The sequence below is a fragment of the Macaca fascicularis genome, chromosome 2 (assembly GCF_037993035.2).
Source record: "Macaca fascicularis isolate 582-1 chromosome 2, T2T-MFA8v1.1".
NCBI classification, from domain to species: domain Eukaryota; kingdom Metazoa; phylum Chordata; class Mammalia; order Primates; family Cercopithecidae; genus Macaca; species Macaca fascicularis.
Genome location: NC_088376.1, coordinates 108,868,289 through 108,891,513, shown reverse-complemented (window position 1 = coordinate 108,891,513; position 23,225 = coordinate 108,868,289). Strand labels below are relative to the sequence as shown.

General features: G+C 46.3%; 1 protein-coding gene across 5 annotated transcripts in view; it reads left to right on the top strand.

Annotated features, from left to right (window-relative positions):
- Positions 1 to 23,225, top strand: part of FYCO1 (FYVE and coiled-coil domain autophagy adaptor 1) — a 77,902-nt gene that overhangs the window by 13,491 nt on the left and 41,186 nt on the right. For all 5 annotated transcript variants that reach the window (XM_065540493.1, XM_005546889.4, XM_015445769.3 and 2 more), the window contains 10 exons: positions 752 to 858; positions 2,580 to 2,705; positions 6,761 to 6,867; positions 8,903 to 9,046; positions 12,368 to 12,458; positions 13,380 to 15,803; positions 16,968 to 17,060; positions 17,639 to 17,757; positions 19,695 to 19,862; positions 22,571 to 22,720. In XM_065540493.1, the coding sequence (XP_065396565.1) occupies positions 752 to 858; positions 2,580 to 2,705; positions 6,761 to 6,867; positions 8,903 to 9,046; positions 12,368 to 12,458; positions 13,380 to 15,803; positions 16,968 to 17,060; positions 17,639 to 17,757; positions 19,695 to 19,862; positions 22,571 to 22,720 (3,529 nt within the window). The remainder of the gene's footprint in view (positions 1 to 751; positions 859 to 2,579; positions 2,706 to 6,760; positions 6,868 to 8,902; positions 9,047 to 12,367; positions 12,459 to 13,379; positions 15,804 to 16,967; positions 17,061 to 17,638; positions 17,758 to 19,694; positions 19,863 to 22,570; positions 22,721 to 23,225) is intronic.

The following is a 23,225-nucleotide window of genomic DNA, read 5'->3' as shown; positions in this document are numbered from 1 at the left end:
GCTACCCGTGTTCTTTGGCCAACTGCTCTGATTTCTGTGTACACTCCTCATCTGCAAAATGGGGATAATCATAGCAGACTTCATAGATTCTAAACTGTACTTTTTTTTTTTTTTTTGACATTTTAACAGCTATGGAACTGGGATGTATCTTATAATTAATGGCATCTTAGATTCATCAAAATAAGGCAATCCCTGCCTCTCAATGCCGTATTAAATGAGAAAAATACATGTAAAGGCCTAGCCCCTCAAGGACACTCAGTTAACAGAAGCAGGTGCGGTTGTCATTGTTGGAATTGTGATTATCATTACTATTATTTTTACATACTGGGTATTCTGATCCTGCACTTAGCTATAATGAGCAGTAGGGTTATAGTGAAGAACCTGAAATATGGCTAGGATAAACATAAAGCTTTCTGGAAGTCAGTATTCAGGGACTGAATGATTAATCCACACAGCAAACATTTGTTGTCCAGCTACTATATGCAAATTACTAGCCCTGGGTGGTGGACAGACAATGGTAAACAAGAAATGTGCCCAGTCAGCAAGCATTGTAAAATATCTGTGAGCTCTCAGGACATTTCAACACTCCCTGACTTGGAGTTATATCTCATGGATACTTACATACCCTTTTATGTTTCAGAGGTGCTTTGTATCACTGACCACTTGCTCCTCATGCTTCCTGGGTTATTCCTGCTTCTCTTTCTGAGTTTAGTCACTATCTGGTTACATGTTCCTATTTGTTGTCTTAAAGATGCTGTGACAGAACTAAGCAAAGAATTTCAGGAAGCGGGGGAACCCATCACGGATGACAGCACCAGCTTGCATAAATTTTCTTATAAACTTGAGTATCTCCTGCAAGTAAGTGACGCCTGTAATGTGTTGATTTTTGCATTGGTATCTCTTTTCTCCCTCTTGGGTGATTCATCAGCATTCAAGATATGGTTCAGAAAGCCCAAGGAGCCAGTAAGCCCTTGTGGTTAGATTGAAGGTCAGAGGAGTCCCCAGTGCAAGCTCAATCCTCCAAGTGTGATCCTTTGGGGAACTGCAGTGTTGCCCCTTAGGATGGCTTTGAGAATCAAAAACATCCTTTAGAGATTTAGGTCATTGTAAGGTAGGTCAGAAGGTTACTGTATGGCAAGGATCTTAACTTTGGGACAGTTACATACCCCTTTGGGAGTTTAGTGAAAGCTATAGAGTCTTCCCAAAAAGACATTCGTGTATGTATACACACAATCACGCATTTTTACAGGCAGATTCTAAGAGTGTGTGGACCCTCTAAAGATTATCCATGGGCTTCTGTTTTAGAGCTTTGCTACTCAATGTGCAGTCCATAGACCAGCAGCATCAGCATCCTCTGGGAGCTTATTCGTAGTATATTTTTGGTCCCCACCCCCACCTACTGAATCAGAATCTCTGGGGTCAGCCCAGGATATTTTCTTTTCACATATTGATGGTATAACTCTTATCCCTGCTTAGCCCAAAAAGTGCTGATGTAACGAACACTGCAGATGTGGAAAAATGCATGCAACTAAAACAGGCAGGAAGGAAATGATCTAGAAGTTATTTTAGGGTAGTGGTATTAGGTGGTAAATTTTTTTCAATTTTTGTGTTTTATCTAGATACCCTAATAACATATGCATATCTTGCTTCTGTAATCAGAAAAAAATGCTATAAAATGTTATAGAAAGGTGTACCTGTATCACTGTGAACACCATTATTTTGCAACGTCACATCCCACCAAAGCACGTAGTATGTGGGCCCACTAGAGGAAAGGCCCCTAACGTGCTGAAGGACTTGCCTCTCTCATGCCATTTCAACTGGCTCTTTAACATTGTAAAAATGTTTTTGAGCCTTTCTTTTTTTCAACTAAGCCCATTTTGGTTTTGAATTTGAAATGACTCAGAGCTGACATTTATTTAAATTTATTGTAGGTATATTAAATGATATTGAAACTTAAGAGTTGAGTAACTGGGATAAAATGTCATTACCTTATTTCCCTAAATCGAAGCAGAGTTAACACTCTTCATATTGCCCTTAAGACTCTTTTTTTTTTTTTTTTTGAGACAGAGTTTCACTCTTGTTGCCCAGGCTGGAGTGCAGTGGTGTAATCTTGGCTCACTGCAACCTCCGCCTCCCGGCTTCAAGTGATTCTCCTGCCTCAGTCTCCCGAGTAGCTGGGATTACAGGTGCCCGCCACCACGCCCAGCTAATTTTTGTATTTTTAGTAGAGATGGAGTTTCACCATGTTGGCCAGGCTGGTCTTGAACCCCTGACCTCAGGTGATCCACCCACCTCGGCCTCCCAAAGTGCCGGATTACCAGCGTGAGCCACCACACCTGGCTAAGACTCTTTTCTTGTATTTCTTTCTCATCTGTTAATAACAAATTTGGTGGTTTTCCACCCAACTATATGAACAGGGTATTAACACACCTTGATTTGCCAATAAATAAAAATAATGCCAATAAAGGGTCTCACCCAGTGCTGGCACCTAAGAAGCTATTGTTATTATTTATCATTTAAATGCTGGGATGAAGAGCAGTGGGTCTGGACCTCCTCTCCCTGTCCCTTTCCCTACCCAGTTTGATCAGAAAGAGAAGGCTACACTCCTGGGCAACAAGAAGGACTACTGGGATTACTTCTGTGCCTGCCTGGCCAAGGTGAAAGGAGCCAATGATGGGATCCGATTTGTCAAGTCTATCTCGGAGGTAAGCAGAGCAAGCAGCCAACAACTTCGTGTCTTCCTTTTGTCTGCTTAAAGCAGATCTTGCAGAGACCTTTGCTGCAGACAGCTAAATGAGGAAGTGGGAGTTTAAGGGTGGTAAAGAAATCTAGTCCAGGTATACTCAGTGCTCATTGTTGCAGTGGCTCAAGCTTGGGAAAACCACTTCAGTGAGTGTTTACCAAGAGGAAGAATGCTGAGTCCTGAATGTACCTTAGGCCACAACCCACATGTTACTTAACAGGGTGGCCTGTTCACATACATTGTAAGTCTGCTAATGGTAGCCCTTGAGGTGTACAGCATAGGATGGCTCCATCTTTTTAAAAAATTTATTTTCCGAGATAAAGTTCTTTAGAGTTTGCTAGGCTGCTTTCCCTGCACTTTGCCCAGGAAACTTAGATTTGAAATGAGAATGATGTGGGATCTTAAGAAACATTTCTTGAAATAGTGATATGCCAACTTTCTACATTCAATTCTGAGCCCCTCAAGAGCAAAATGCCATGGCTTTGCTGTTTTACAAAACTCCAGAACAACAAACACACACACATACTTCACATACACACTCACACTCTACTCTCTGTTTGTTTTCCACCCTCAACCCTCAGAGAATCTTTCTTCTCTCTCATCAGCCTAGTCCATCCAGGAGTGTAGAACTTTGCATATCAGGGAGCAGGCAAACCCCTAGATTTGAGACAGGAGGTTTGTACATTTGTTCTTTCTTTTCAGTATCTCTTCAGTAGAGTGTGAAGTCACTTTAAAGTCAACACTCCTGCTGCTTGGCTGGCGGCCCACAAATACCACAGCCTTAGGTATTCTGGGAAGGGCTCCTCACCAACCATGCCAGCTGGAGCTGAATGACTTTCTTCTCATAGAGAATGACGGTGTTAGATATGCTGGCATCAACGGCTGGACGTTTCCCACCATTTGCACCCTCTGACATCTGAGACGACGAGGAAGGATCCTGGCTCTAAAGGGCTGGTTCTGCGAGTTTCTTTAATGTCCATGTTAGTGTGGATGAGTCTTGTAAGGTCTGGTGGGATACTTGGGTCCATGAGGTATTTTAATTTTAATGCATCATAAATGTGAAAGGGGTTCTCTTTGTCACTCTCCTCTCTTCATTCCTCAGTCACTGCATCAGAGCAACTAAAGCCTTTCACTTTATGACTTTGGACAGCTGAAGTCTGGAAATAAATTTAGTTTTAATCCCCATTCCCCAGGATTATGAAATGCTTGCTAAAACACATCTACTTTTTAGCTAGTTTCTTCTTCTTTTCTCATAATGCAGACAGATCTTTAGACAGTCTGAAGCCATGGAAACTGGCTTTCTAGAAGCAGAAAGCATTCCTTGCTTGCATGAATGTTGGTGTTTTAGTGGCTGGCATAGGCTCTGCTTCCCATAGGGTCCAGCTGTTTCATCTCTGTTGAAGACTGCTCTCGGGGGCATCATTGGTTGGAATGGCTTGGAACATCCCTAGGCTAAGTGAGTTGCTGGATACTTGGTTAATTTTAATAATGAAGTCGCCATCTGGGTATTTAACTGAGAAGGTGAGAGTTAATGGATAAGAAGCATTTGTAGGTCCCCTCTGACCCCTTTGAGGTAGGAGGCAGCTATTCAGGCTAAAATAGGTGAAGGTTCTAAGAAACCATTTCTGGTGGTTCAGTATGGGCTCAGCTTGGACTGTGCTTCACTGTGATGAGGGTGTAGCTCGGCGTCGGGTTCATGGCACAATGGTCTGGTTTAAAGCAGAATCAGCTCTCATGTACCCTGCAGATTCCCTGTCCTTTGCTGCCGTTGTATTGCTTCTCAGGATAGGGTATGTGGGTTCTGATTAGAAGCTAAAAAAAATTAAGGAATTAGGTAATGAAAGCGGATCCATAATCTCAAAATATAAAAAGACCATGCAGCATTTTGATTTGTAGTACAAAGGAACTATTGTTCCCTTCCCTCTAAAAATACCTTTTAAAACAAATAGCTCCATATATATATATATGGATTTTATATGTGTATATATATATAACATTCAGTTAATGGGCCTGATTAAAAATATAGCCTCAAATGTTTGCCATTAAAAAGTTTTAATGTTCTAAAGGCTGGCATAATGGTAAGTTTGCCAAAAATAAGGACAAGCTCCTGTCTTTGGGAGCTTACAGACCTGGGCTGTGATGTGAGGGTCTTAATGAAATTCTGCAGGGTGTGTGTTTGTATAATTGACACGCTTCCCTGCACAATGCCTTGCTCAGTTCTTTCCAATTGCCTGAATTTCCTGGTTATCACCACTAAACACTTTGTTCTCACCTTAGTCGTCAGTGGAAAAAAAAGTGATTTAGACAGGATATACCATCAAGATTCTCCCCCGCAAATCTGCTGAGATCGTCTATCTGCAGACATGTCATGGTGGTTTTCGTAAAGCCAATAAACCAGGCTGCTGCCTGCCTTCACTTCCAGGTGTCCTGGCTGCACCCGAAACACACATGGGGAATTGTCTTACAGCTTCTCTAGTTAAAAAGATTTAACACCTTTTTGTTTTTTAAAACTACTTCATATGGTATCATTTCCTTGAGTCAGCGGTAAGAAGAAATATAGCTCTGAGTTAAAGGTGCTATACGCCAGGATGTTTACCCCATTGAGTCAGGAAATATGTGGTACAGCCTCAAGCACTGGCATTAAATATAGGGGTTTGGAGTCAGATAGTGACTCAATATAGTGTCGGAATTAAAATCTGAATAGTATGGGTTATAGGAACCCTCTTTGGCAAACCACTGCTCCCCCTTCCCCCATCACATATACACACTGTAAATAGTTCTGGCCTTTGAAGGGGTCGGGAGGGTATTGGTCCCAGCTTACCCTACCCAGAGCCAGCGCCTGAGAGAGCAGGCACATGTGGTAGGTCAGGAGGTTTTGAATTCCTGCCGACTTTCTTGAGCTTCTGGGCTGACCTGTCAGGAATATGAATCCTAATTTGCAAACTTGCCCAAGTGTCTTCTGTGGCTGTCCCTTTTATTCCTTCCGCCGTGGCCATTGTATGCTCCCAGCTGACAGAGCCCTGCTTTGCGGCCTCATGGCAGAGTCTCTGACCAACATATCCCATCTCCATCACAACAAGCTTTTGAGTGGTGTGAATTTAAGCCTCAAAACAGCTCCAGTCACATCTTCCCCTTCCTCTGAATTGGTTTTTAGGTATAAGCTCTGTGGGGAGAGGTTTTGAAGACAGACCTACACCTGGGCCTTCCTATGCAATCCATGCCAAACTTGTGAGACAGACCCATATCCATTTTATCCTTAGCCCCGTGTGACTGGGCTGCCTAGAGACACCCCTGGTCTCACCCCTGGGCTCCTTCTGATTCAATGTAGTGATTTGGCATATCTGATAAAGAACAGGAAATCCAACCAGGAAAGCGTTGGCAGACTTGTAGATTTTACTGATGGTTTCATGGAACACAGATGAGGCAGTTACATGGCCACACGCACGCACCTCTGCCTTTGTCCCTCTCTTCTTCCTTCTGCACATATTTCTGCCAAGCCTTTAGGCCCTTCCCCTGCACCTGTTCCCCACACACCTTAAAAACAAACCAGCATTAGCTGAGCTGAGACCATCTCTTCCTCCTCAAGCTGACTTGTGGTGTGAGAAGTCCTTCATTTACCTACCTCCAGGTTTTACTCTAATATAAAACTGAGTTTTATTTGGTTTCCTATCTGACTGCAAACCCAGAGATTCTGATAGAGCAGAGGAGGGAAAGTGACATTCCAATAGACTCCACAGATGTTTGGAAGCCTCTTGTTAATATATCTTCCATGATATGTTTGCTGGAGTCTGCAGATTATTCTCAGATGAAGGCCTGCAAGTAGTTCGCCCACTTCAAGCCTTACTCTCTGCAGTGATAGTATCAAATGTGTTGTGTCCTTTGAAGGACAACGTGTAGGGTAAAATTGGGTGACATTGTTTGCCCTGTATCTGTGTTTCACAAGCCATCTATGAGACCAGGTCTGTATTTGGAGTTAGACTAACAGCTCTTTGGCTCTATGTAATCTGCTTTCTCCAGCTCCGAACATCCTTGGGGAAAGGAAGAGCATTTATTCGCTACTCCTTGGTGCACCAGAGGTTGGCAGACACCTTACAGCAGTGCTTCATGAACACCAAAGTGACCAGGTAAATACAGGACAGGGCTGGGGTTTAGCACCATCCCATGCAGAAATGAACTCAAGTTCATTAATAATAATGACAACTGCAACATAGTGCTCATTTGTGTCCCTCGTGACACTGCAGACTCCTTCCACATCTACCATTGTCTTCCACCCCTCCTCCCAAAGTCCTTGACACATGTGGGCAGGTAGCACTGAGTTTTTATAGGTTACTGAGGCTTAGAGGGGCTTAATGCTTTTCTCTAGGCCTCAGCCGTTGCTCTCTTAACTCCCGATACCAGACATTTTCCCTGGTGGACGGCATGTCCTTGGTGCCAGCACTACTGGACAGTCAGGTTACAGCCTTGGCCTCTCAGCAGAATCACCTGTGGGGTTTTTAACACTATTGAGCCTGGGTCCTCACCTGGCATACTGAGTGAACACACCAGAGACTGTGGTGGGCAGCCAGGACTGGGGGCCACTGCAGAGCTCAGGTCAGGTGTGCAGTCAGCCTTTGTGCAGGTAGTGCTGAAGCCTCAGCAGGGAAGAGAGAAGGGAGGAGAGGGGCAGGGATTGAGTCTATAATGGGGAGAGTGGGTATCAGCTTAGAAGCTGCAAATCAGGCACCAGACAACTAACCTCTTTGGGTTTTCCAGCATCTCTTGCCTGGCCCCTTTCCTTTGGGAGTATTCAAATTTTTTTTGAATCTAAAAAAACTACAAAGGAAAACCTTTTGTTTCATTATGTCACCTTAAAGATTGATTTGCATAGAGATGTACTCGTATTTCTCATGCATGTGACAGGCCTTGTGAATTGGTGTGAGTTGAAAAAGTTTGCATATTTGATTTGAAGGTTGTTTTGTTTTAGATGTTCGGTGAAGATCGTCATAAACAGCTTGACTTAATCACAGTTCACAGACAATAATGTCCCACTTTTTTGCCCACGTGGGAGTGCAGTGGCACAATCGTAGCACACTATAACCTCAAGCTGCTGGGCTCAAGTGATCTTCTTACCTCAGCCTTCGAGTAGCTGGATAGGCATTTACCACTGTGCCTGGCTAATTTTTTACTTTTTGTAGAGACAGGGTCTCACTATATTGCCCAGCCTGGCCTCAAATTCCTGGACTCAGGCGAACCCCCTGCCTAGGCCTCCCAAAGTGCTAGAATTACGGGTGTGAAGCACTATGCCCAGCCATCTTTTTCTTTTTGGGTGGGGGTTGGAGTAGGGGGAATAGGGTCTTAACCTGTCACACAGGCTGGAGTGCAGTGGCACAATCATGATTCACTGTAGCCTCTACCTCCTGGGTTCAAGCAATCCTCCTGCCTCACAGCCTCTTGAGAAGCTGGGACTACAGGTGCATGCCACCATGCTCAGCTAATTTTTTATTTTTTTGGTAGAGATGGGATCTTGCCATGTTGCCCACCCTGGCCTCGAACTCCTGGGCTCAAGCTATCCTCCTGTCTTAGCTTCCCAAAGTGTTGGGATTACAGGCATGAGTAACTGTGTTCTGATGCATCTTTTTAAAATTCTTGTTACTTTGCCTGAAATGAAACAACCACTACCTCAAAATGCAGATAACATTTATTTCATTTTTTCTCACCCTGTCTTATGGTGCTGAAACATTTCTGAATAATTTGTTCCTTGGCTTTTAAATTGGTATCTGGACAGAAATTAGCAGTTGAGTTTAGTGTCCCATGTTGAGTTCTGAAAATGGAATAGAAAGTAAAGTTATCTTTCAAAAAATAAGTTTTCTTTCTCCTACAATTGCCCTTTCTTGGCAAATAATTGACATTTAAGGTTCCCATATCCTTTTTGAGAAGTAGATATGATATATGTAATAAATGAACAAGCATCCAGATCATTGCAGTAGTTTCTTTGAAGAAGAGCAAGCTTATTTGAGAGTTATGTTCTTCTACCATGAAAATGAAATTGGTTTGTGTGCCTGTGTCTTTTAATTTAGTAACCTGAGTTGGAATTCGATGCGGCAGAGCCACAGTGGGAGGACTGATTAAATTCACACATTCTTTATCTTTATTACTCATAATTGACGCGTTTTTCTGCAGTGACTGGTACTACGCAAGAAGCCCCTTTCTGCAGCCAAAGCTGAGCTCGGACATTGTGGGCCAACTGTATGAGCTGACTGAGGTTCAGTTTGACCTGGCGTCGAGGGGCTATGACTTGGATGCTGCCTGGCCAACATTTGCCAGGTACTTTGAAGGATTGCTTGGTATAAAAGACAGGAAAAGAGACATTTAAAGTTTTGAAGATTGCCACCAGTCTACTCAAAGCAATTTTGCTTGCTCGGTAAATTACATAAAACCGTTCAACTCTTATTCCAGCTCCTTTTACAGACTTTGTTGAATCATGACTAACAATAACATCTGAAGGCTCCAACCTTAAACCAACCTAATTGGCCAGGGCATGAGTCAGTGGAGATGCACACTGCAAAAGCCAAGGCTTTAAAAAATTTTTAAGGCACTTGTTGCTATGGGCACTGGGGAAGGAGTGGGCTTTTTCCCCTGCCTGTTCTTATGGAGTTACTACAGAAGGCTCCTAAGCAGTAGGAGAGGAAGTAAAAGCCACAACTCGTCCACGTAAGGGTTGCAGGAAAGGTTGCTGCGCTTTGTTTCTTCTTTCTTTATTTTCTGAGGCCATCAAGCCAGCCATATCTTACACCAGTGTGGCACTCACATACCCCCAGAGTCCTTACATCAGCTCCAGGAAGGAGGTGTGAGGAACAGGCTCAGAGGATCAGGGGACTTGACAAAGTCACCCAGCTGGTGGGCAGCAGGCCTGGAACACCTGACTTAGGTTAAAATCAAGTCCAGCATTCTTTGTTTTGTTTTGCTTTCTGTTTATAAGGCTTTTAAAATTTAACGTTCGTATTTTTTATTAGGAAATACTTCACATATAGAGAAAAGTGGTGAATATGATAGTCACACGCAAACCACCAGGATTTAATAGCTTACATTTTGCCATATTGAGGTGTCCTTTTTTTATTTTTATTTTTTGTAGGGACGGAGTCTTGCCATCTTTCCCAGGCTGGTTTGAACTCCTGGGCTCAAACAATCCTATCTTGGCATTCCAAACTGCTGGGATTACAGGCATGAGCCACCATGCCTGGCCCAGATATTCTTTTTAAAACTTTCACATTTTGAAATAATTTCAGAATTACAGAAAAGTTGCAAAAATAATACAAAGTACTCATCTATCCTTCACCCTGATTCCCTAGTTATTGATATTTTACTGTAATTGTTTATCATTTTTTCTATTTACATGTTGATTTATTTCCTAAGCCTTTTGAGAGTAAATTACAGACTTGATCTTCTTTTCTCTTAAGTACTTAATTATGCATTTCCTAAAATCAAGGACATCCTGTTATATAACTCAGTACAGTTATTAAAATCAGAAAATTAACATTGATACAATACTGCTATCTAATCTACAGATCTCATTTAAATTTTACAAATTATCTCAATAATGTCTCTCATAATCCAAGACCCAATCCCAGATCACATATTGTTAATTCATTCATTGCTCTGCCTCTCTAGTCCCCTTTAATTCTGAACAGTTTTTCAGGCTTTGTCTTTCATAACATTGACATTTGTGAAAAATACAGGCCAGTTATTTTGTAAAATGTTCCTTAATTTGAGTTTGACCGATGTTTCCTCATTATTGGATTTGGGTTAAGTGTTTTTGGCGGGAATGCCTCAGCTGTTGTCTTGTCAGCACACTGTATCTGGAGGCCCACAGTGTTGATTTGTTTCGCTACTAATGAGGTTAATCCTAGTCATTTGGGTAGCACGGTGCTTGCCCAGTTTCTCCAAAAGTTACTATTTCTTCCTTTGTAATGAATATGTATCTTATGCGAAGGCATGTTGAAATTACATTATTATCCTTTTTTCTCTTAAATCTGTCCTGTATTAGTTTTAATACCATTTGATAATTCTTGCCTGAAGCAGTTATTACCATCATCATTACCAGAGTGATTTTCTAACTCCATTATTTCTTTTACATTATTAGTTGGCATTCTACTGTAAGGAAGATCTTTTTCTTTTTCCCCATTTATTCATTCATAGCAGTATTGACTCATGGATTCTTACTTTATTCAATAGGTTACATTCTGTCACTGTCATTACTTATTTTGAAGCTTAAATTATCCCATTTATCCAATTACCCCAGTGGGAGCCCCTGTCAAGCTGGCTCTTGTGGGGAGATTTGGTTACATCCGATACTTTTTTTAATAAATAAAATATTATAGATCGGCTAAAGCCCCACCCCATTGCCATCCTTTCTCCTTTGTTCCCCTTTCAGAAGTAATCATGGCCCTATAATCAATGCATTTCATGCCCAGATCTTCTGCTTTCATTATTACTTGTGTATTTGTAAATAGTTTATATAGTATATATATATAGTTTTATTTTGTAAACATTTTAAAATTTTACACATGTTGAATCATGTGATAGCTGTCCTTTTGCAACCTGCTTTTTTCATTCTGCCTTGTTTTTGAGATTTTGTATCTGTTTATACATGGAGTTCTGTAAGTATAGAGTTGGGTTGGCAAACAGTTCCCCAGGGCTGTATGGAACACAACTTTGCCCATTTATTCACCTGTTGTCCATGGCTGCTTTTATGCTAACAGTGCCAGTTGAGTGACAGAGACCATATAGCCCACAAGACCAAAATATTTACTATCTGGCCCTTTTCAAAAAAACCAAAAAGAATGCTAACCCATGGTGTAGAGAATTCTGTTGGGTGAATAAGCCATAGTGTATCTCTTTCCCTAGCAGTGTAGAGTTTGTTTGGTTTCCCTTTTTCCAGTTACAGTGCTGCCAAGAGCATCCCCACTGTCTCCTTATGTACCTGTGTGACTGTCTTCAGGGAAGATACTGTGAAGGGCAGTTGCTGGGTTGTGGAGACTAAGTTTGAAAACACAATAATTTTAGATTTAGGAGATGATTCTGGTGAAGTAAAAATATGTTTAGGTTCCTGCTAAACAAGAGTTACCACACAAGCCTTTGTATTTCCAAACCAATGCCATTCAATGGAACTTTCTGCGATGAGGGAAATGTTCTGTATCTGCACTGACCGGCCTGGTTATGTGACCTAGAAGCAGCCTCCCAGCCACGCTGTTGCTGTGTCATGCAGAGCGGCAGCTGAGCCCCCAAGCACAGTGTGACTCTTATTTACCAAACTGACTGCTGCTTGTTCCTCACTGGCAGACAAACTGAGGCAGGCACCAAAAGCTCAAGAAAAATTTAAACCAAATATCGGGAAATACATGTTCACGTAATTCTTTTCTGGCAGTGGGAGGAAAGCCATGATGGTAAAACTCTAGCCATGGAGTTCATCTGTTACAGACCAGTGTAGCTGTGCTCTTTGGTGGAATCTGTTGGGTTTGACTTCCTTACGTTCCACCTGGGAAGGCAGCCCCCGACCACCACCTGGTTGCCTTGTGACCAGCAGGGCCTCCATGTATGTAGGTTTCCTGCTCTGAATACAGGTATGTCTGCTTTGTGGCCCCACAGGAGGACACTGGCCACTGGCTCTTCTGCTTACCTGTGGAAACCCCCTAGCCGCAGCTCCAGCATGAGCAGTTTGGTGAGCAGCTACCTGCAGGTAAGGCCAGGAAGGCTGGGAATTATCTTACTATAGCTTCTACCAGGGTATGTCCTTGTCCCTAGCAACTCAAGGGTGATGTTTTCAGATACCTGTTGTTCCAGCCAGAGCAATAGAACCACTCAGTTATAGCCACTATTCCCTGGAGTCTGGGTTTTTCAACCAAATGGAATCTAGGCTCTCTTAAAATTAAATTCTTTTAAATGATTTTAAAGTATTTTAAAAGAAGCAGTTTGGCACCATGGTTAAAAGTGACAGAGTCAAATCCTGACTCTCACCTACCAGCTATGACCAAGGGGAAATTACTTAACCTTCAGCTCTCTCATCCACAGGATGGGGATAATAAAAATCATTCTAGTTCATAGATGAGGGCTTGACATATGCAAGGGCTCAGTCAATGTTAGTAGGTCGGGGCAGTTTGTTAATTTTTTTAGAAACGTGAATTTATCACAGCTGTATATAGTGCTGTGAAAACTGATCAGCAATTTAAAAAAATAAAATGATCAATATAAGGAGCATTAAGAGTAGAAAATAGATGAATCTTTTACCTTATTTTGTGCCTTAATCATGCCAGGAATTGCGGGTATGGGTGTGGCACAGTGAGTGAATAACAGCTTAGATATAACTGAATTTATCTCAGAGACAATGTCCATTAAAAGCTGAAGAAGGCTGGATGGGAAAAGCAAGTCTGTATCTCAGTGGAGCTCACATGGGTGGCTTCCTGGCTGTGGAATGTGCTGCTGAATGTGTGGCAGATGCTTTGAGCAAAGGGATTCTAGTCTTTTGAATAGCTCTTTAGACTAACCTTAGGGCAGGTAATGCCTGTATTTTTACCTCTGCTCTCATTAAACTCTAAAGCTTTTCTGAGTAGCCCTGTAGCTTCATCCCAAAGCCACTTGTCTTTTGTGTTTTTCCTCCCAGACTCAAGAGATGGTGTCCAACTTTGACCTGAACAGCCCCCTAAACAACGAGGCATTGGAGGGTTTTGATGAGATGCGACTAGAGCTGGACCAGTTGGAGGTGCGGGAGAAGCAGCTACAGGAGCGCATGCAGCAGCTGGACAGAGAGAACCAGGAGCTGAGGGCAGCCGTCAGCCTACAAGAGGAGCAACTGCAGACAGAGAGGGAGAGGGGACGCACTGCAGCAGAGGACAACGTTCGCCTCACTTGCTTGGTGGCTGAGCTCCAGAAGCAGTGGGAGGTCACCCAGGCCACCCAGAACACTGTGAAGGAGCTGCAGACGTGCCTACAGGCCCTGGAGCTAGGAGCAGCAGAGAAGGAGGAGGACTACCACACAGCCCTGCGGCGGCTGGAGTCCATGCTGCAGCCCTTGGCACAGGAGCTTAAGGCCACACGGGACTCACTGGGCCAGAAGAACCAGCATTTAGCCAGCATCCCAGACTGGCTAGCCATGGCTCAGCAGAAGGCAGATACAGCACCAGACACAAAGGGCCAGCAAGAACCTATTCCCAGTGATGCGGCCCGGGAGATCCAGGAGCTAGGGGAGAAGCTTCGAGCCCTAGAAAGGGAGAGAACCAAGGTCGAGGAGGTCAACAGGCAGCAGAGTGCCCAGCTGGAGCAGCTGGTCAAGGAGCTGCAGCTGAAGGAGGATGCCTGGGCCAGCCTGGAGCGCCTGGTGAAGGAGACGGCCCCACTCCAGGAGGAGTTGTCTGGGAAGGGACAGGAGGCAGACCAGCTCTGGCAACGGCTACAGGAGTTGCTGGTGCACTCGAGCTCCCGGGAGCAGGAGCTAGCAGAGTTGAGGCGGGAGAAAAAACAGCAACAGGAGGAAAAGGAGCTGCTGGAGCAGGAGGTCAGGTCCCTGACCCGGCAGCTGCAGTTCCTGGAGACCCAGCTGGCACAGGTGAGCCAACATGTGAGTGACTTGGAGGAGCAGAAGAAGCAGCTCATCCAGGACAAAGACCACCTCAGCCAGAAGGTGGGTGCGCTCGAGCGGCTTGCTGGGCAGCCCGGCCCAGAACTGCCAGTGGCAGGTGAAAAGAATGAGGCCCTGGTCCCTGTGAACTCCAGTCTGCAAGAGGCCTGTGGGAAGCCAGAGGAGGAGCAGAGGGGCCTGCAGGAGGCACAGTTAGATGATACCAAGGTGCAGGAGGGCAGCCAGGAGGAAGAGCTCCGGCAGGCCAACAAGGAACTGGAGAAGGAGCTGCAGAATGTGGTCGGGCGTAACCAGCTCCTGGAGGGCAAGCTGCAAGCCCTGCAGGCCGATTACCAGGCTTTGCAGCAGCGGGAAGCAGCCATCCAGGGCTCCTTGGCCTCCCTGGAGGCCGAGCAGGCCAGCATCCGGCACTTGGGCGACCAGATGGAGGCAAGCTTGCTGGCTGTAAGGAAGGCCAAGGAGGCCATGAAAGCCAAGGTGGCAGAGAAGGAGGCCACTCTGCAGAGCAAGGAGGGTGAGTGCCAGCAGCTGCGGGAGGAGGTGGAGCAGTGCCGTCAACTGGCAGAGGCCCGGCACAGAGAGCTCAGGGCTCTCGAGAGCCAGTGCCAGCAGCAGACCCAGCTGATTGAAGTCCTCACCGCAGAGAAAGGCCAACAGGGAGTTGGCCCACCCCCCGACAATGAAGCCCGTGAGCTGGCTGCCCAGCTGGCCCTGTCTCAGGCGCAGCTGGAAGTCCATCAGGGGGAGGCCCAACGGCTGCAGGCTCAGGTGGTGGACCTCCAGGCCAAGATGCAGGCAGCTCTGGATGACCAGGACAAGGTGCAGAGCCAGCTAAGCATGGCTGAGGCAGTCCTGAGGGAGCACAAGACCCTTGTGCAGCAGCTGAAGGAGCAGAATGAAGCCCTTAACAGAGCCCATGTCCAGGAGCTGCTGCAGTGCTCAGAGCGTGAAGGGGCGCTGCAGGAGGAGAGGACCAGTGAGGCCCAGCAGAGGGATGAGGAGCTGCGGGCCCTGCAGAAGTTGTCCCAGGCCAAATGCAGCTCCGAGGAAGCACAGCTGGAGCACGCTGAGCTGCAGGAGCAGCTGCACCGGGCCAACACGGACACAGCCGAGCTGGGCATCCAGGTTTGCACGCTGACCATGGAAAAGGAGCAAGTGGAGAAGGCACTGGCCTGTGCTGTCCAGGAGCTCCAGGACGCCAAAGAGGCAGCCTCAAGGGAGCGAGAGGGCCTGGAGCGCCAAGTAGCTGGGCTGCAGCAAGAGAAGGAGAGCTTGCAGGAGAAGCTGAAGGCAGCCAAAGCAGCAGCCGACTCACTGCCTGGCCTGCAGGCCCAGCTCACCCAGGCCGAGCAGCGGGCCCAGAGCCTCCAAGAGGCTGCACGCCAGGAGCTCGACACCCTCAAGTTCCAGCTGAGCGCTGAAATCATGGACTACCAGAGCCAACTTAAGGTAATCCTAGCTTCAACCACTTGGGCTCTACCCATCTCCCTGGGCAGGCCTGGTGGGTCCATGAGAGGATGCACCTTCAGCCATGAGGCAGGTGAGGGCTGGAGAATGTACTGTGGGTGCAGGCAAACACCGCTATCACAGCTCACAGTAGCATCTTTCTCTCTGCAGGAACATTTTAGGGCCAGAACATATGGAGTGATACCTTAGCCCAGAAGTCTAAACTCAAGACCACTGCAAACTAGATTAGCCCACACAGAAGTTTTTAAAATTAGTAGCCAACATTGAAAGAGCAGGGTGTTTACAAATACAGTTTGAGGGCTTCTTTTGAAACCTCAGAAGATCTGAAAGCCTGCGTCCTCACCCTGCCCCCTCCCCGTGGCAGCAGTCAGCGGGAACCCGAGGGTGTCTGCCCACTTTAAAGGAGGCACACATCCTCTGCACTTTCCCTCACGCTGGTTTTTGTACTTGCCCAGCCCCCTACCCCACCCTGGGCATGTGAGTGTGAGAACACTGACTTGGCCTCTAAAACCCCTTCTGAGGGCCAGCAGTTCACAGTTGCCTCACATCCTAGCTCTGGGTTCTTAATGAATAACCAACCCCATCAGGTGCTCTCCTGACAGCCGATATAGGGTAGGGAACCAGCTTATTTCCTTTTTACAAGGCCCTTGGGACAGACAAGTTAATGAGATGAGCAGTTAATATGTCTCTTTGATAGTGCACAAAGATGAAGGGTTAAGGACTGTTTAGATTGAAGACACGGCAGAATGGCCTGGGGCTTTGATTGCCAGGGCTTGCCACTAGTCTGTCTGCATCAAGGTCTGTGCACTCTCAGGCTACTCCTAACCCTCCTCTCTGAGGCAGCTCCACCGCACTGCCACAGATGTGCCTCCCCACCCAGTGCCACCCCACTCCGTGAAACTCCATGTGGCTCATAGCCAACCTTTTCCCTTGCAGAAATTAAGTTCTAAGTTTGGGGACCAGGCTAAGTCTCTTTTCTTAGTAAGCTTGAAAGTATTTCACTATTGATAAGCCCAAAGCTCACTGAGGAGCCAGTTTGCAGGGAAAAAGAGAAAGGCAGCTTGGTTTTATCTATTTGGGTGATGGGGCTGAGGGATCCTCAGAGCAAGGACCCTACATTTATGATCCCTTTCGTATCCTCTCTAGAATGCTGGCGAGGAGTGCAGGAGCCTCAGGGGCCAGCTTGAGGAGCAAGGCCGGCAGCTGCAGGCTGCCGAGGAAGCTGTGGGGAAGCTGAAGGTAGGCTCTGGTGGTGTGGACCTCTCAGGGAGAGGGCATCTGGTGTGGTTTTGACTGGATCATTTAAGAGGGCTCCCTGCATGCCTCCAGATTCCCAAGCTGAAGCCGTCCTCAGTTTACCTTTGTAGACACCCTCAGTTTGTACCCTGACCCCCTCCATCCGTTCCCTGGACACCTGCTGGAGCTGCCAAATGCAGAAAGGAAATAAGTGTCCTGTTTGGCCATCTCTATGGGTGATCACCAGCCAGTGATTCTAAAATGGGCAGCAGCAAGGGTGGCACTGGTCCCACAGTCTTCAGAGCAGTGACTTGTCCAAGTGAATCCTGCTCCCTGCCATCCCTGCCTTCAGTGTCACCCTGGGAATTCTGGTACCTGCCACTTGCCAACCACCTTAACTAGTTACAGTTGAGGCTCCACAAATATAGAGCAGAGATTCATGGCCTCTTTAACTTAATAGAAAACAACCCTCCATTTAGAAGTGACCCAGCCAGATGGGGTGGATGGCACACCAGCCACTTTATGGTACATTGCATGGGCTTCTGCAAGCTGAGTGTCTTCTCCCTGATGTCCTGTGCCAGGCCACCCAAGCAGACATGGGAGAGAAGCTGAGCTGCACCAGCAACCATCTTGCAGAGTGCCAGGCGGCCATGCTGAGGAAGGACGAGGAGGGGGCTGCCTTGCGTGAAGACCTAGAAAGGTTAGTCACAGTCCACCTACGCAGCTGTCGGTAGTCTTCAGGGAAGGAGTGTTTGGTCTCGTCATTTAGAAAGTCAGTCACTCATGTTAGGTTTAGGAAGTCCTTTTGCAAGAAAAGCCACAAACTCAGAAAGTGCTTGTGCTGGAAGCATGCCACAGAGAACCCGGCTGCCTGCCCATCCCAGCCTATACACGGCTAAAGCGCCTTTCTCCTAACTCGATTTTCTTCTCTCTGGCAGTGCATACTTGAGTGACTGCAAGCTTTGGAAAAACTAAAATGAAATAAAAGTTAGGTCATAATAATAATGGTAATAGTAACAGCATGTATTTAAATAATGCTGAAAACGTGGCAGGCTCTGTTTTGAATACATTTACCCATGTAATCCTCCTAACAGTCCTATGAGGAAGGTGTTATCATCTATCCCCATTTTATGGATGAGGAAGATGAGCGTGCCAAGGACCAGGATCAGCCTGTCTTTGTGCAGACTCTCTGATGCCATATCTGTGGAGAGCAGATCACACTGCCATCCCAAGGCCTCCTTGACCCCCTCATTTTCAGACTTGGGGCCACGTGGAGTTGTGAGCCTAGGTTCACCATGTGGTCATGGGACCCAGCTAGTTGAGCCAGGACCTGATTAAGAAAAGGTGTAACCGGGAGGAAGACCTAATTTTAAAAAGGTGTAGCAGAAAGGAGGAGTTGCCAGAATCGAACTGCATGTGTGCCACCAGCAAAGATAAGCACACCAAATTGTCCCAAGTCTCTAACTTTTCTATTTATCTATTACCTCTTCCCAACACCTGCCTTCTAGGCCTGGGCTCTGGCTTAGTGGGAGATCCAGGATATCTTTGACATTCAGTAACCTGGACATACATTTCCTTTCATCTTACCCTTCCAGTGTTCAGATCCTATAGGGCACTGGCTGCCCTTAGTTCTAAGTCATGTTCACATGACAATTTAAACAGAGCCTGAGTTGGTGGCATGAAAACATGATATAACAGTGGTTATTTGTAACATCTCAGAGCATTTGTTTCAGTTGTTCCAAGCTGCACAGTCTATCTGCCAACTTATTTTATTCAGTGTATGTGTGTGCATGCACACACGTACACCACCTGTGTGTGGGGGTGCACCTATAAGCCCATTTTGGTGGACAGGGTCTAGTAAACAACTTCCTGGCAACTTTATACTAGATGTGGAAGGTATAAATTAATCAGTCTCTCTGCAGAACCCTTTGTTTAATGGAGCTTTTATTATGTCCCACTGGACCATCCTTGGAAAACCACTGCCTTAGGAGATAGCTGCGTTAAAAATGGAGTGGGTGGGGTGAGGAAGACAGCAAGATTCAGCCAGCTTCCTCTGCTGAAGACTGAGACACCCTGTAGCACCCAAAATGGAATTCCTTGGGCCTCAGGGGGGCTATCAGGTAGAACAGCTGGCAGTGCAGATTAAGACTGAGCACCTGCTGTGGGCCCAGCACCATGCCCCATGTGTAGAGTCCCAGGGACATATGGAAGACAGGCCCTCCTCCGTGTGGCCACCTCAGGGAAACTACATCTCGCTCCTGCCTGTCCTGACTCCTTTCTCCTCCTGCTCATCCTCCCCATCACCAGCCCATGAGCCTTGTCTATCAGGCTTCTCTTGCAAGCCCAGCCCCTGTCCAGGAGCCAAGGGGTGCAGAGTTCTATTCACTTAGGGTGCTTCTGGCAACCTGGGGTCAGTCTCCCCTCCCTCCAAGGATACCCCTTTGTATGTGGGGGTGTGAGGAGAGTCTCAAAAGCTAGGGAACTGCATAACCTGTGAGCAGATACCTGTGAGCAGTACCAAGGGGCTCCTTCATGGCAGGGGCAGTAGCACCCCTCATTAGAGTCCTGGGTGAGCCCAGAGCCCTGGGAAAGCTGGAAGTTCTGGCTAATCAAGAAAACTTACCACTCCTCCCCCAGGACCCAGAAGGAACTCGAAAAAGCCACAACAAAAATCCAAGAGTATTACAACAAACTCTGCCAGGAGGTGACAAACCGCGAGAGGAATGACCAGAAGATGCTTGCTGACCTGGATGACCTCAACAGAACCAAGAAGTATCTCGAGGAGCGGCTGATAGAGCTGCTCAGGTGAGTGCTGTGTCAAACCAGCAGCTGGGGTTTTCCCCACACTTGGGTTTTCTCTAAAGAAATGCAGCTGTTCTTGAAAGCGTACTCCAGAAATTTCCCCATTTTCTTGCCCCTCTCTCAGGAGCCCCTCTCTCCTCCTCCATCTCACTTTCCCCAGTACTAGAGTCCCAAACTCCAGTGCCTGCAGGTACCAGGCAGCTGATATAAGTGGGAGCTGGGTCGGGAGGGGACTGTGAGAAACTGGGGACACAGTTGGGCTCTACTTCTGCCACATCAGTCTTGGCCCAGAACTGCTAGATCACCTTTCTTCTCAAGAGAAGGTGGAAACCTGGATTTTAATGTGAAGTGTCCTGATTTTTTAATCCTGACAAGTCATTCAAAACTTATTTTAACTTTTCCTTATGGAAATTTTCAAATATACAAAAATGGAATCATGTAATACACCTCCCAGCTTCAGCAGTGTTCAGCTCAGGGCCAGCCTGTCACCCGGCTTCAACAGTGTTCAGTTCAGGGCCAGTCTTGATTGATCTGTAGACCCACCTGTTTACCCACCTTCCCAGATTTTGAAGCAAATCCCACACATATCATTTCATCCATAAATATTTCAGTGTGTACCTCTCCAGGGTAAGGACTCTTTTATTTTCTATTTTTTGAATTTTTTTTCTTTTTTGAGGCAGAATCTCACTCTGTTGCCCAGGCTTGAGTGCAGTGGCGTGATCTTGGCTCACGGCAACCTCTGCCTCCTGGGTTCAAGCGATTCTTGTGCCTCAGCCACCCGAGTAGCTGGAATTACATGCACACATCACCACTCCTGGCTAATTTTTATATTTTTAGTAGAAACAGGGTTTCACCATGTTGGCCAGGCTGGTCCTGAATTCCAGGCCTCAAGTGATTTGCCTGCCTCAGACTCCCAAGTGCTGGGATTACAGGCATGAGCCACCAAGTCCGGCCCAGAACCCTCCATTTTAAACAACCACAGTGTCCTTATTATACCTTAAGAAATGAAGTATAGTTTCTTAATATCATCAAGTGTCTAGTCAATTTCAAATTTTTCCGATTGCCTTAGAATTTTTTCAGGTTATCCTAATCAGGATCTAAATTAGATTCATCTGTTGCAATTGATATGTCTTTTACATCCCTTTTAGTCAATGAGTTTCCCTATCATCTCTCTACTTTTGCCGATTGCATCCTCATGGTGTCATTTAACATGATCATCCATCCCTTGCATTTCCTGTAAGTCCATAGATAGAACTATTGCAGTGGTTCTCAATCCTGGCTACACATTAGAATCACTAGGGAAGTAATTTTAAAATGCCCATGTCCAGGCCCCACCCAGACTAACTGAATTGGAATTTCTGGGAGTGAGACTCAGACACCAGTGAGCCAGAGCTGAGAACCATCATTCTACTGGCAGCTTGCTTAGACTCAGGTTCAAAATTTTGGCAAGAAGCCTTCGTAGAATTGGTTTGTAGTTTGGGATCTTTCTTTCAAGAGGCACATACAATCTGATTAGCCCTCTTTTTGTGATGCTAGCAGCACCATGGATCAGCAAAGCCTAGATATGCTAATTCATTAAGTGTTATAAAACAGTGATATTAAAATTACAACCAATTTGAAAGTTTAAAAACTGTGCCTTCTTATCATCAATATACAGAGTTAGAACTCAGGGTATTTGTGACCTGAAGGGTGTGATGGAAAACACCAGCTCCTGGCAGCATTCCACATTCCCAAAGTGTGGGTGGACCAGCCTAGAGAATGAGGCTGCTTCAGAGAATGAGTCTTCCTGCTTCCTGACAATTTCAAGTGGCCTTGAAAAAGCCAGTCAAGCCCATGTTCAAGCTTTTTTATTTAAGGCAAAAGATCTGGGGTTGATTGGGAGTTCCTGGTCAGTGATGAAGCCTGTGTCTCTAAGGACTTGAGTGGCTCAGGTGTCACATTACTGGTGGCTGAGGAGCTGTTAGAGCTGCATTAGCCCTGAGGATGCCGACTGGGGCTTCATATGAGAAAGAACTAAACTTCCCATGTCGGACACCATCAAGCCTGAAAATGCTCATTAGTGTCCCTGAGGAAGCCTCTGTTCACATCCCCCACCCCCAGTTCATCAGGCACATTCTGACACTGCCAGACCTTTCTGGAAAGCCTCACACTTCTTTCAGTCTGGCTTCTGGAGTGACCTTACCATCTCTCTGAAGGGCAGAGGAGGCTAACATCTGATCAGATTTTCACGCTAGGGAATCTTTGATCTTCTCCACTGATTAATTGTTACTTGGATCAACCATAGAAACATAAAGGGCCCCAAGAACATTAAGATTCGGGTGGGGAGTACATTCATGGTCCTTGGGCTTACTGCACGCAGACAGTCGGCATGGCGGCACGTTTTAGCTTAAACTCCCAGTGGTCCCCAGCACTGTTGTTTAGGTGCCTGAGTGGTGGCCCTCGTTGGTGCTGGCAGCTCTTTGCAGTTGACAGTGCCTTCTGTGTACATCTTTTGCCTCCCGCGTGTTCTCACACATGTGGTGTCAGTTAAGTCTGCATGTCGGGGGAGATGGAGGAGACCTAGCATGGGCTAGGGCATATTTCCAAGGTGAAAGTGAATTTTCTTTCTATGACTTAGGAAATTTGATACCAGTCTTTTGAAATGAAGCAAGGATCATCCTATTGTTTTCATGGATTCTCTCTTCTTTTCTTCCAATGTGGTTTCGTCCCAGGGACAAGGATGCTCTCTGGCAGAAGTCAGATGCCCTGGAATTCCAGCAGAAGCTCAGTGCTGAGGACAGGTGGCTCGGAGACACGGAGGCAAACCACTGCCTCGACTGCAAGCGGGAGTTCAGCTGGATGATGCGGCGGCACCACTGCAGGTCAGCAGGGGGCTCCTGGGTTGACACCAACACCCTGGTGGGGCCCAGGACCAGAGCAGAGAGCTCCGAAAGAGGACTCTGTGATAGGTGTTGGCACCATGGCTGACTGTTTAGGAAGAACACATTACATTTTGGCTTTAAGGGAACCAGGTGAGGAAGGTGTTTTAGTTGGGATCCTAACAAGACACTCAGGGCTCCCTGAAAGAAAGAATACAGAGATGTGGATGGAGTTAGGGGTCCCCACAGGGATGGGGCATACCCAGAGACTAGCAGTTCTTCTACCATTCCTGTAGGGACCAGAGGGGAGCAGCATTATTGGAAGCCAGCAAGAGCTGGCCTGAAACCTCACTAGAGGAACACAGGCAGTACCAGGGACACAAAGGCCAGAGAAGGATGGATAAAGATGAATCTCGGGCTGAGCTGGGGGCAGGTGCAAAATAGTCATCATAGCTGTGAAGGTCTGTGGTCTCTTAGAGCCTTAGCTTCTGAAATATGGGAGGCATAC